At 39.8% G+C, this 14,668-nt stretch overlaps 1 protein-coding gene across 3 annotated transcripts in view; it reads left to right on the top strand.

The window, feature by feature from the left end:
• The window catches only part of GALNTL6 (polypeptide N-acetylgalactosaminyltransferase like 6), a 1,725,164-nt gene that overhangs the window by 569,586 nt on the left and 1,140,910 nt on the right, over positions 1–14,668 (top strand). The window contains exon 1 of one of the 3 annotated variants that reach the window (XM_067040059.1): positions 186–1,024. The exons of 1 other annotated variant lie outside the window; for it this stretch is intronic. In XM_067040059.1, the coding sequence (XP_066896160.1) occupies positions 887–1,024 (138 nt within the window). In that variant the 5' untranslated portion in view covers positions 186–886. Of the gene's footprint in view, positions 1–185; positions 1,025–14,668 lie in introns of those variants that run through there. One more of the 3 variants, XM_059071079.2, reaches the window with a different exon arrangement.

Below are 14,668 nucleotides of genomic sequence, written 5' to 3'. Positions count from 1 at the left end.
GAGCGCCGGGGCGTGAGAGCGTCGCCGAGGAGCGGGAGCGATTGATGGGCAGGGCGCGCACTTGGAGGAGGACAGCAGCCCGGGCGCCGGGCGAGCACAGACGGCGCGGCGCCGCCGCCTCCCGGCCGGGCTCCACGGACCTCCGGAGCCTCCCGCCCCCGGGCGCCCGGGGCGCCGAGCCGCTGCCCGGGGACGAGGGTGGCCGACACCGTGCGTGAGCGCCCGGGAGTTCGCGGACCTCGCTCCAAAGAGCACTGCTGCCCCGGACCCCACTTCCCCGCCCGGAACCCCCGGAGCCCTCCAGCGCGCTGGCCGCGGAGGGACTTGAACTTGAGTTCAGGTGGGTTATCCCAGGGGGAGCGCAGCAGGAGACGTCCAGGGAAGACGGAAGAGGTGATGTTCAGTGTCAAGAGCGGACCCTTTTCTTCCTGCCACTCGCTGGGGCTGAGCCGCTTCCCAAGCAGATCTCCTGTTCACCGGCTCCTCCCCAGCCCACCCCTCCAAACCCCCGTTTTCTTCAGTATCCGGCATGCTATTGACCTTTTCAAAACTTATGATTAGTCACTGAAACGATCATATTTACTCCGTTGCTCTTTTAATGGGAGGTCGATAGGCTGAATGATTTCCCCGGTCAAGTCATTTACTTCTGAGCCAATAGATGATGCCTTCGTCATAGTTTTCTGGGGGGAAAGTAACTCTGCGTTGCTTCTGCAGACGCCCAACTCCCTCTGAATCGTGCACCTTGGTGCTGAGCACACAGCAAAAGTTTTTAGCTTCTCCTCAGTTTCTGGTGCTTCTCAGGGGAGAGGAAAGGACTTTGGCTTTAAACACAAGAGGCGGTCGGGGAACCATCTCCTTTAACTTTTCTTCTCTGTGATCATTTGCGATGAAGAGGAAACAGAAGAGATTTCTGCAGTTGACTTTGTTATTCATGGTGGCTGTAATTTTCCTGCCCAGTATCGGTCTCTGGTCTCTGTACAAAGATAAGCACCTGGTGAAATCCACGGAACCCGGAGAGCAGCAGGTAAGTGCCGCGCTTAATTGGGAAAGATCCCAGGGGGCTGGTGAGGCTGGTGAGGTGGCAGCCGCGGCCACAGCTAGCAGGTGTGCGGCATCCTTGGGTTCGCTCCCCAGTCTTTGCAGAGCTGATGTTACAGGACTCGAGACACTTTGGGGTTTAAGCAAGTAGCCGTTTTAAGGTCGCGATCAAGCGACACGGGAGAAATGCCAAATAAGCTAGAAAAGAAGGATGAGAGGCCAAGAGGGAGACATAACCTCTCACCGTTGATCTTTAGGTTGATTTTTGGCTTGAGGTGCATGAAAGGTAACTAACTGTGCTTATTTGTGGGATGTGGGAGAGGGCTTGGTACAAGTTCAGTCTCAGGGAATTGTGTTTGCTTCTCACGGAGTTTGCGTGTCTGTATTAAAGTGAATTGGGCCGGTTAAATCGTGAAACTTGTGAAGGGGTTCTCAAAAACCAAGTTACAGTTTTCTATATTTTGGGTTGTCATTTTTGCTTAGCAACAGCTTTTTGCCCTGTGGAAACGTAAAGTCTCTTTCTCCCTCGCTGTTGCTAAGGTGCGGTCTTCAGGCAGTTCCTAAGGAGGTCGTTCAGTTTCGCAGTCTGGCGATAAGTTTGTTTCTAAACGCTTACCTTCATGTCCAAAACACCACGTAGTGGATACACACAGACACACACACACACACACACATACATAATATGCAGTCCCTTAGTGCGTGCATCGCTCATCATATCTTAACATGGATCAAAATAACTATCATTCTTAACAATAAAGCAAAATGTCCTTCACAAAATGTTGATGAGATTCAACATTGTTGAATTGTTTACTAATAAACTGGCTTCTGCGATGAAACTTTTAACAACAGAGTGAAGCCTTCCTCATGATATGGATGTAACACTTCTTCAGCTGGTCCTGTGCATCCCCCCGGAATAATAATGTTCTTAATTTCAAGGGTCATCACCCGTGTACACTATGTACCTTCCACACACAGAAGGCGTTTAGGTAGCCCAGTTGTGGACAACAGGAATATTTATTTATGGCAATTAAATATTCGTTCTTATACTTAATAAAGTGGAATTTCTTTTTACACAGTGAGTGGTTAGTTGAAAAATGCATGGAAATAGTCTGCTTTTTCATTCTGACAAGTAGTCCTTACCAGTCTCTAAACTTTGAAGATAAATAGTTGCTTATGGGCTTTGGTGGATTGGAATTCTGAGGGAAAGTGCTGACATGCTTTCATTTCGTTGCTGACTTCTGTCATCCTTTCTAATAGGGGTATAACTTTGATTTGAAGTATATTCTGTCATTCCAATAAAAAAAGAAGGTGGATACTTTGGATATGAAACTTTTTTCCCTATATAGATAATTTATTTCCCAACCCTTAAGAGAAAGTGAGATTTTATTAACATTAGTAGTTAATTATTAAAATTATTAAGATTTCCATCCAATATTGATAAAATGACAAAAACAAAATGATTTGTCCTTGAATTTTGCTAATTCAATTAACAGTAGCCATCTGAATTATTTGCTGGGATAGCTAACATAAAACACTAATTAATCTTATTAATGAGATACTTACAACTTTCCCGCCAGCTCTATTGATTTTGACCCTTAATGAGAAATCTGTTTGTTCAATGGCATAAAAAAAAAATAAAGTATGGCAAACCAACTCTCTGGCTTGTTATTATAATCTCTAAAACAGTTTTCTTGTTTCTGGTTCTTTTGTGGTGCAAATGATATTTAATATCAGGTGAAAAATTAGTGGGTGTGAAAGGAGTGAAACAGCAAGAGAAGGGGCTGTTTCTCAAAGTTTCATACCTTGTAGAGTAAATAACTGAGGTTGATGGGGCTCTTGTGGCATTCCAGCTTGAGAGTCCTAGGTAGCAGTTTTAAAACCAAGAATAAACAAAAGGCAGCATGTGCCGTAAAATGAGTGTTAGTTGCACACTTCAATATTTTTTAGCCTAAATAATGATTTTAAAACTAATACTTTCTTACAGATACAAAATAAAGTTGAAAAGGTAGAAATCACTTACTGAAAGATAGAATTCATTGTAAAACAGGAGAAGATAAGATTTCATTGGTTTTATTCTATTATTAAATCTAATTGGAAAGAGAATTAGGATATGTTGACTTCATTATACGGGTATTGGATGTTAAGAGTTAAGTCATATATATATATATATCTACATATATATGTGGGTGTGTATATATATATATATATATATATATGCACTTGACCAAGTAAAAAGTGACTTGCAATGAGGAATTAAGCATGCTTAATATTGTGATGTAGTATTTTGCTAATGTATCTACATTTCAAAGTTAGTAAGTCAGCTAAATACATAAGTTTTCAATTGAAGCATATAACTTGACGATGGGGTAATGTGTTATTTAAATTTAGTACTTTCTTTTAAAAAGACATTTTCATGGTTAATTGCTAACTGTCCTTCAAAAACCATCTTTTACTATATATTATCACCAAGTTGTAAAATGCTATGGGAAGGGATAACATGCTTATCATTGGCAGTGGTCAGCACTGAAGGAGTCAAAACCAGTCACGTGCTGGAAGAAGAGTCTGGTTTTGCAGCCATTCTGTGGGACAGGGCAGTCCTGGCTCTACGTGTGGTCCCAGGAGTGGGAAACCTTCGCTGTTTAAAACAGTTTAATGGACAGTGGCTTTCAGGAAAATACTTCATGGAAATTCAACATAATGGAATGGCTAATACTTTTAAAATCCTCTTCACTTGTATTTTATCAGAGTATATCACTAATAGTTTGTGTGTCTACTACTCAGTATAAACGGTTTTAGTATATTCTGAGATAAATTAAAGGGAGGTAAAAGAGAAAACAAACATGGATAGACACTGTGTGTATTAATTGTCATGATGTTTAGTATTTCACACATATTTTCTCAGGTCTTCTATACTATTACAAGTTAATCATTTGTATTTATAGTACTTTCCCACTAAAAGTAATATGTGTAATAATTCCCATGATATTAAAATCTTTGCCCCTTCTATGATGCAGGAAAAATATGAAATAAAAACCCCTAAATTGTTCACCTAAAAGGCTTGTTTCTTCCCCCCCACACAACCAATGAGGAGCAAAAAAATAGTTATAATAATGGAATAATTAAGAGGCTAATTTTATGGTTTGGACTCTGCACAATTGGAATCAAGTTGCAGAAATAAATATTAAGCTCTTAAGAATTTTAAGATTTCTATGAAAAATTTATAAAAGTTATGATTTTATAAAATATTTTAGCGTTCCTGTTTAGATGTTATTAAATTCTCTATCATAATTGTCATGTTATTTTCAGTTGAGTTATATTTGTTGCTTTTTTGTTGTTATTGGGATGATTTAGTTATCTCATCTTTGTGTTTTAGAAATATATACATGTATTAAAAATAATCTGTTGATAACGAATTTGATATTTAGCTGAAATGATTACTGTATAGTTATTGTATAGTAATTCCTAATTTCATTCTTTAAGATTTTGAATTCCTGCTCTTCTCTGGTTTCAGCTGCAATTGAATTGAAGTTACATATTTAGATCTTAATTAAGCTGTACCTTAGGATGATAGTTAAAGCAAAGCAATATTTTAGAGCAAAACTACTGCATCCAGCATTATTATACCCCTCTTCGTAATCATTTATGCAAGTACAGGTAAATAAAAAGGACCCCAAAACACAATCTTTTCTTAAATACATTAAATAGATTATTTTTTTAAAGTAGTTTAGCAACTACGTTGAGATGCAACTCAATTCTCAATACGAGTGCAAGAATAATAATTCAAGAATATTCAGAATATGAAGAGGGTTTTGCAATTTTTGAAATAAAAACAAGGATCGAAATCCCAGAACTTTCAATCACATGTTTTCAGAATTGTTCAGAATGATTTTAGAAGCTTATGTTTGGCTGAGATTTTTTTACCACATGAAATAAACCAAAAAACAACACTAGACACTCAAGTAAGTCACTTTTAAATCGTAGAACCTTCTAATTTCTTTGTACTTCAGAATTTCTATTTGTAAAACAGGGCTAATCAAGCTTGCATGGTAAGTCCTGAGATCACATCTTGGCTGTGGAAGATATTGTGATGTAATATTTTGGTTTTAATCAGATCCACGAGTAAACTGTACTTGACAGATGCGGGGCTTAACCTCCATTATTTAAAAAAAACAAAAACAAAAAAACCCACAAAACTTTCCTGAGACTCCTCAGCATCTTTGTCCAACTTTTCCAACATCAATCACACCACACTTGTGAGAGGCAGGATTCATCTTTTTGGCAAGAACTGTTTTCTGTGGCATTTTAAACTTATCTCGCGATGTGAAGATGTCCGATATTTGGAGCCGAGTGTATGCAAACCTTGTCATGCTTTTCTTTGTCACCCTGACCATAAAGCTGCAAGAGTGTCTGTGTTTCTTCTCCAGCAAACACCTTAGATGTTGGAAGAGCTAAAAACAGGGGGAAAAAAAAAAGTAAGGTTTTCACTCCTCCTGCACTCAGGGTGGTAGTACATTGTCAGCACACTAGGTGTGAAGTGTTGCGTTGGTTTGAGCCATACTGTTCTTAATTAGCTAAGATATAGATTTTAAATTAGGGTGCTGGAGGACCTTTTCTTGAATTTATGGAAAATCCATCCTGACGCGCTCCAGGATTGCAACACACAGACCCCCATACCAAGTGCCTTAATTATTGGCTGTGACCTAGTGGGTCTGGACATGATTAGTTCACCACCTTGCCCCGTGGGAGACAGCATGGAACAGTATCTTATGTTCACAGGCTGTTAAAAAATGAGATAGTTTTTTTTTTTTTTTTTTTCCCTCTCTGTTCATTTCTGAACAAGATGTGCTGAATCAATTAACCTCCTTTACATTTAATTTTTCTATAAGAGAAACCAAATCAAGGGTGGAATATATAGGCAGAAGGGTGAGGACGTTGGTTGTTTTAGTGTGTAGAGAAGATAATTGAGTTTTGTGTGTGGAAGTTTTGTCAGGAGTTGCCATGACAACCTGTAAGGAAGTTTGCAATGGCATCTCTCCTTGGATCACTTTATACAAATGAAAGTGAGCTAAGGTGCACCCAGGATAATCTGAAAGAGGGGAAAAGAGTTCAAATAACTCTTGGTGTAAGTGGCGTGTATCCTCAGGTCAGGAGGTGTTTGGCCCAGCAGCGTCTCATTCTGATTTGCTTGGCTTGCTTGTGATGAGGTGATACTTCAGATTCTTAAAACCACCAGACATGACCACGTTTTTCTTCTTCCTTCATTTTTACACATGTGTTTACAAAAGTGCTGTTATAGACTCAAAGGTGCAAATGTGCAAAGAAGTAGGACGTTCTGGAGACCATAACAAAGGTGGAGACAGACTCTCATAAATGAGGTACTTGCTCTCTTAGGACCTCTGTCCATCACCCCACAGAGCTAACTATTCCTGAATTAGCTCAAAATGTAGTGGTGATGCTTGAACAGACAACCAGAAAGAACAAATAAGACACATTCGTGCCGCTGAGAATATGTATTTAGACAGGCACAAAAATATCTATACTGGTTTTATTTAAAGTGGAAAAGAAGGGGCAGGGCATCCAGAAATGTCAAGAAACATTTGGTGAGGAACCCCACCATCCTCAACTAATAAGTTAATGTTTCTTACTACCGAACTCCAACATGGTGGTCAGAAAGAGGGTGACGAAGTAAACATATACCTAGGGTTTAAGGTAAATCACATCAATGTTTTCTTCTACTTTTCTACTTCCAGTTTAGTGGGAAGAAATATGGGCCAGATTGGCAGTATTCTCCAATTAAATGTATTCATTTCACATACTTATTTAGCAACACACATATACATGTACATGCATCCACACACATGGTCTCACTTATGAAGAAAAAATAAATCCACCCAACTGTTTCACTTTCTACATTTTTTTTTTGTGCTTTTGTAACTTCTTGCTTTTTCCATTGCTTTGACTCTGCAAAAAAACTGTTCATCAGCTGAGTTTGAAGCATCATTTAAATGTTATTAATTTAATTCTAGGAAAGTATGGAGAGAGAGAAAGACAAGTGCATGTGTCTCTAGAAGTGTGAAAACCACAATAAGGATTTAGCCTGTGAGAGTTGCACAGATTATAAATAGTGCAATTTTTTGTTATCTGGTAATATTATCAGGGAAGCCGTGGCTGCCAGAGGCCGTGGTGGTGGCTGCCATCTCTCTGTTACAGGGAACGGTGTGCTTCAGTGAGAGCAGAGGAGGTTCATTTCGAATTTACTTGAAGTTCTCAAATCCTCAATGGAATGTTACTTCAGTACTTGAAGTCCAGAAAGCCACAGTCAGCAGATTTTATTATCAGTCATTTTGATCTTTTTTATTATACAGTAAGTTCCCTACATATGAACCTTCAAGTTCAAAGTTACGAACGTGCACTTGCGTGTCCAATCACGTGAGTTAGCTCACGTGTCTGGCGTACGTTGTCACGTGCGTGCATCCTGTACAAGTGGTTGCGCTTCTGTGTACTTTACCGTACAGGACTGTATAGAGTGCAGTAGTACAGTATCTTTATTTCTTGCCTGTTCACTCGACGCCAGCCCCAGTATGGCAGCTGTTATACTGGACTACTGTAACTTTTCAAGGTACTGTAGTGTAAGATTAAAAATATTTTATTTTTGGCTTGTTTTTTAAGTATTATTTGTGTGAAAAGTATTATAAACCTACTACAGTGCAGTACAATATAGCCGATTGTACTAGTTGGATACCTAGACTAACTTTGTTGTACCTACAAACAAGTTGGACTTTACGAACACACTCTCGGAGCGAAACTTGTTTGTATGTAGGGGACTTACTGTAATAAAAGGACCAAATTGTCAGGACTCCCACTCAGGTTTGAGTGAGTTTTTTTTTTTTTTTCTTTTTAGTTAAATGTGGTATGTCTCCCCAGCAAGAGAATCCACTTGAACTTAATTTGAGGAGAAATAGAATTTCCATATTGTCTCGTTCTCTTTTAGTAATTAGGCTGGTTCCAGCACGTAGCACTTTGGGACATTTAGCGAGTCATGGGTCTTCTTCAGGTCAGTTTTCTCTAAGTCGGATGGAGCTGATGATACCATCCTTGTGTTGTTATTTATGGTGAGGATTAAATGTTTAGTATCTTGGACAGCATATAATAAGGGTTAATGAATATAGATCATTGTTATACATCGTATAATCGTTTATAAGCAATCATTGACTTTAGCGAGGTAACTAGTGTTTGCTTAATAAATATTTACAGATGGTTTCTCTTTGCAAGGCAGTGTCAAGACAGCACAGCAGAGCAATGAATGTAGTACAGGACTTGCCATGGGATGTTAAATCTGCCAGAGAGGACTGTTGAAGAAACAAATAAATAGGGTCTAGAAAGTAAAAGGGCTTTTTTTTTTCCATAATTTTTTGGTCCAGTAGTTAAGGACAAGTTGTTCATTTTATTTTACATATAATCATTTATTGCACATATAATCATTTATTGCAAAAAACTGATTTTTTTGGTATATTGTATTGAACATTTTTCTAAAATTGAGACTTTTAATAAAAGAGGAAAAACACAGCGATACGTCTTTGTAGTGGCCACCCTGACTTGCTATAACAAATAAAGTCCATGGCTCACATATAGGGCATTTTTTCCCGACATTAATTACAAGTCAGAGGCTGAGAACTGAAACTTTTGTTGTTTAAGTCTTGGTTATCAGAGGCAATGAGTAATTCTGAAGACAGAAATTAAAAAGCTGAGTGGAAACGATTGTTGACTGCTTCAGTAGGGATACAGAAAAAGCATATGGTGTTGTACTCATTCTTAATTTTCTCACTAGTGAATTGGAGGGCAGCAATCAATAATCATGAAACAAAGAAACAAGCCGTGCACAGTACATTTTCCCTGTGTGTGCTGGGCTCTTAGAAGAGGGGGAGAATGATCTGAACTCCTCCGGCAGGCCTTCCTTCCTACAGGGTTGAGCCCTGTCTTGTTATGAAAATTAGACGGGGTTGGGATTTTAGGCTGAGGGAAAGTCAGATGCTTCAAGTTCTTTTGCCGATCTCACCTCTTTCCAAAATATCTCCTCTTGGGCAAGGCATTTTACATCTTGGAACCACAGTTCCTCATATGTTGACACAGATAGAACCTCCTAAAGGGTAGCAGAGGAAACAAATTGGATTAATATATGCAAATTGGTACATAGTAAACAGTTGAGGGAAACTTAGCAAATAGTATTACTACCATTCTTTCAGTTTTTAGAATATCCATACAAGGTAGTAAATAAACTTAATATTGTGTACATCTAATAAAGATATAAAACCTATAAAGTATACCACTATCGATCTGCCTGTCCATTATTGATAAAATAGATGTTTATTTGGTATGTGCAGAATACTGTGTAGCCCGAGGCAAATGAGTGATAAAGAGATAAATCTGTTTTCAGTGAGCTTACGATTTATTAGTTAAGAAAAGGCATGTACGACACCTATAATATAGGGATGGATTAAATCATTTTTTAAGAAATAGATATTCTAATTATTTAGAGTTTAGAAGAGGTAGAGAAAACATGTTCTTGTGTGATATTTATGTTGGGCCCTAAGTGTTTTCTGTACTGATTTAATCCTGCAGTGATTCACTGAGACAGGTGCTTCTATAGAACCCCAATTCACAGTTAAGTAAGGTGCAAAGACAAACTTTGAGTCCACGCCCTCTGGGTCCATGAAAAGAGAAAATAATGATCTGTGTTAACAGCTACATAGTTTATGGCAAGCGAGGACTCTGAAAAGGTCATTGGGTTTGGTAGTTACTTGTACTCTCGGGATGGTAGTTACAGAGAGTAGTAGAGCACTAAACAAAATCATCAAAGATTAAATGGAAAGACTAATAGATAAGAGTTACTGGTGGGATCGACGTCGACATTAAAGGGCTGAATGTGGGGTCCTGGTTGACAGGAGACAATGGAAGCGAGAAGAAGTCTGGTGCAGAGAGGGAGTGAGGAACTGGCTGCTGTGGAGGGTGAAGGTGGTGCAGACAAGCAGGAGGGATGCAGAAAAGCTGGTCATGAGCTAAATGGTAAATTCAGAGCCTGTGCTTTTAATAGTTTGAGAGCCTCTTGGCAGGGAGGTCTGAGAATTTCCCTATGCAGTTGTCTTACTAATCTGTAGAGGTAATTAAACATTTGTGAAATGTTCTGTAAAATGGGAAACTATATCTTATCTCTCTATCTGTATCTATCTGATATATATATATACAATTTAAATTATATATATATTCCTATAATAACAACTGAAGACTGTAATATTGAATGAGGATGCCAAAAAACCGTGCAGCCACCTGACCAATAAGACAACAAAGTACTTGTCAAAATAAATGCAGATAATGACCAGATACACAGAATAAAGGAAAAAAGCAAGGCATTAAGTTTATAATAGGGTAGATGGTGGGATGGGGTGGAGGTACTGATTGTAAGGATAAGGAGATAATAGTCTTCAGTTGCCGAGAATTTCAAAATACTTTAGGAATAATAAAAGTAATAAAATGATTATGATAAAAGCAATAAGAATAAAATAGTAAAAGAGACTATATTAATAATAAAGTTATGTTAAAACTGAGTTCTTACCACGTATAAGATATCATGTTAAGCTGTTCTTAACTAGTCACAACAAACATGAAATATGTAAAATTACTGTACTATATTGTAAATGCAAAGTGATTTCTTAAACATTTATCAAGATCATACAGTGTTTATTCAGAATGCTGGGCTATGTATAATTTCCCATATAATGCGGCTACATTGGAAATACCCTAGACCGTAGCAACCCCTAGACCGTAGCAACACAAGAAATTATATATTAACTCAGCTGTGAAAGGAAACATGCACAGTAGTTAAGGGCACGGATGTTAGAGCCAGGCTGCCTAGTTTTACTTCCAGTTCTATTACTCGCTACCTGTTTGACCTTGAGCAAGTTATTTCTCTTCTCTGAGTCTTAGAGTTCCTGTTTCTAAAATGAGTATAAAAACATGTCTCATTTGACTCAGTTGATGTGAGGGTTAAATAACTTAATATGCATAAAATGCTTGGAAAACTGAATTGCACATAGCAAGCTATTTTTTTAAATTTATTTTGTTTTTTTAATTGAAGTTGATGTACAATATTATGTACATTACAGCTGTACAATATAGTGATTCACAATTTTTAAAGTTTATACTCCACTTGTAGTCGTTATAAAATATTGGTTATATTCCCCATATTGTACAATATATCCTTGTAACTTATTTTATACGTAATAGTTTGTACCTTATACCCCCCTCCCCCTATGTTGCCCCTCCCCCCTTCCCTGTCCCCACTGGTAACCACTAGTTTGTTTTCTATATCTGTGTGTCTGCTTCTTTGTTACAATCACTAGTTTGTTGTATTTTTTTAGATTCCACATATAAGTGATATCATACAGTATTGGTCTTTCTCTGTCTGACCTATTTCACTTAGTATAATGTCCTCCAATGCCATCCATGTTGCTGCAAATGGCATTATTTCCTTCTTCTGTTTATGGCTGAGTAATATTCCATTGTGTATATGTAGCACATCTTTATCCACTCATCTGTCAATGGACACTTAAGTTGCTTCCATATCTTGGCTATTGTAAATAATGCTGCTGTGAACATTGGATTGCCTCTCTCAATTTGAAATGGCAAGCTATTTTAAAGAGTTAGCTATTAGTACCTGTTAGAATCTAGAGAACTGAGGTTGGATAAAAAGGAAAAGTACGTCCCTACACCATCTCTTTCATAGACCCATCATGAGGATATAAATACTTTCACATTAAAAAAAAAATATTTGAAGCACCTTTAACTTCTTTCTCTTTCAGTTTTTTACTCTCAGTAGCCCATAAAGAAATAATACAGCTCTTAGTTTGAAAGTTTTCCTAATTTGCACCAAGGTCTCATACAGCCCTACAGGTCAGGAGGAAACTAGGTTTCAACAGGGAACTTAGTTCTTCCTCCCATATCCATTGACACCAGTGCTCTTGTGATGACCTTTCCCCCAGGTTTTTCCTGCCTTTCTCTCCACATGGTGTTGATTTCTCAGTAAGTACTCTGCCCTCAAGGGATAAAAAATATTTTATAAAATGTATCATTAAATCAGCCTAACCTTCCAAAGAGGATTATCTAAGAAGGTCGTCGAGGTTGAATATTATTTTAGGTAACTGGAATTTAAAGGTTATTTTCTGGTTGCTTCCAACAGTAATGCAGAATTGGAAAAACCAAGAGTGAGGCTGCTGCAGACTAGAGCAGAATAGTCACTTAAGGAATGAAGTGTCGCCTTAAACCCTCTTCCAGTGCTTCCAGGAAGGAACTGCCTGGAAACACAGGAATTGCCAGCTGTATAAAGCTGGGAGGTGAGGGGAAATAAAAATGCTCCAATTCCACAGTGGAGGGAATTTTATCATTTTTTAGTTTAGTTTAACAGAGGGTGGCAGATTAACAACTATGTAACAGGACTGTGTCTCCGCTTCACTTCCTTAGAAACTTTCAACTTTTCTTCCACGAGCTGAAGGAAATTACATGCTCTGCAAGATCCTCAGCATTTCTAGGTGAAGATCTGGAGTTCTGATATATGAAATATGGATGGAAAGATAAACACCAGGGACGCCAAGGGGATCTTATTCAAGAAAGGGTAGAGAGCTTGCCGGGTGGCGCAGTGGTTGAGGGTCCGCCTGCCGATGCAGGGGACGCAGGTTCGTGCCCCGGTCCGGGAGGATCCCACGTGCCGCGGAGTGGCTGGGCCCGTGAGCCGTGGCCGCTGAGCCTGCGCGTCCGGAGCCTGTGCTCCGCAGCGGGAGAGGCCGCAGCAGTGAGAAGCCCGCGTACCGCAAAAGGAAAAAAAAAAAAAAGGGTAGAAATACAAGCCAATCTCTCACCTTACCCCCCTCTCCTTTTTTCCTGCTCAGAGCCTTCTTACCTTCCCTTTTCCCTTTGAAGTTTTCCTTAAAGAAACATTTCATGCAGGGACTGATTTGATCAATTCTCAGCCCTATGAATGGATGGAAGCCTTGAAACGCTTTAAAAAAAAAACCAAACAACAAAAAACTTGTCTTTTGCATCATAAAAAAAGATTCTGTTGAGCCTAATTGCATTTCCAAGTTTTGAAATATGTGAGATGTGAGAAACATTTTTTTTAGCGCAAGGCTTCTGCTGTTTGTCCTTTGTTGCTATTGTATTGTTTGTAATACTGGCAGCAGCCACCTTCTTCCAAATTATGTAATCAGAAAGTAAATAGGGCTTCCCTGGTGGCGCAGTGGTTGAGAGTCCGCCTGCCGATGCAGGGGACGCGGGTTCGTGCCCCGGTCCGGGAGGATCCCACGTGCTGCGGAGCGGCTGGGCCCGTGAGCCGTGGCCGCTGAGCCTGCGCGTCCGGAGCCTGTGCTCCGCAACGGGAGAGGCCGCAACAGGGAGAGGCCCGCCTAGCACAAGAAAAAAAAAAAAAAAAAAAGAAAGAAAGTAAATATTGCTTAGTTGTGTCACCCTAAGGGAAATGATCTTTTGTCAGTTAAAAGTACAAACCGGCACAATGAAGCCAAAACTACCAGGAAAGAATCACTCTCTGCCTTCCTGTTTAGCTCTCTTCCCTGTTTTCCAAAGCTGCTTTTTCCCCGCCTCCTCTTCTCTCCTAGATCCCCGAGGCCTCCACCTTTCTTATGCTCAGCAGACAGCCTGGCCTCATTCTTCACTGAAAGCATAGAATGTTCATATTGAGAGAAACAAGACTTCATGCCATAAAATCAGAAAAAGTACCTGCATTATTTCCCAGTTGTCTACATGCCTCCTGTCACCATGCAACATGTCCCAGCTTTAGGATAAATGTGGAACTTCTATCCAGATTATGGATCACAACTTTTTTTTCTAGCAATTTCATGTATTGACTTTTTACTTCTCATTCGTTTTCAGCCTTTTCGTCTTTGATCCATCCTTCACATCAGTACTGCTCTGGTTTCTAAAATAAAGCAAAGGAAATATGCCTCAGGGCCACACAACCCTAGAGCTACTGCCCTATCTTTCTCCTTCTCTTTTATGTATTTATGTATTTATTTTTAGCTGCGTTGGGTCTCCCTTGCTGCGCACGGGCTTTCTCTAGTTGTAGTGAGCAGGGGCTACTCTTCGTTGCAGTGCGCGGGCTTCTCATGGCGGCGGCTTCTCTTGTTGCGGAGCACGGGCTCTAGGCGCGTGGGCTTCAGCAGTTGTGGCACGCGGCCTCAGTATTGGTGGCTCACGGGCTCTAGAGCGCAAACTCAGTAGTTGTGGCGCACGGGCCTAGTTGCTCCGCAGCACGTGGGATCTTCCCGGACCCGGGCTCGAACCTGTGTCCTCTGCATTGACAGTGGATTCTTAACCACTGCGCCACCAGGGAAGCCCCGTCCTTCTCTTAATAATCAAACTTGATGCCTCCGATTTCTGACTTTCTCTTGCTTCTACACATCTCAGGCTGGGTCCAGCTCCTCTGTCGTACGCTAACTGCCTTCACCAGTGTCACCAGAAGCCTCTCGGTAGTGAATTCCAAAAGTACTTCTCACCAGTCCGGTTACTTGAGAGAATCTAACTAAACGCTCTCTCTTACTTGAAAGAATCATCTTCAGCTGAGGAG

The sequence above is a fragment of the Kogia breviceps genome, chromosome 8 (assembly GCF_026419965.1).
Source record: "Kogia breviceps isolate mKogBre1 chromosome 8, mKogBre1 haplotype 1, whole genome shotgun sequence".
Taxonomy (NCBI): domain Eukaryota; kingdom Metazoa; phylum Chordata; class Mammalia; order Artiodactyla; family Physeteridae; genus Kogia; species Kogia breviceps.
This window is presented reverse-complemented; position numbering and strand designations above follow the sequence as displayed.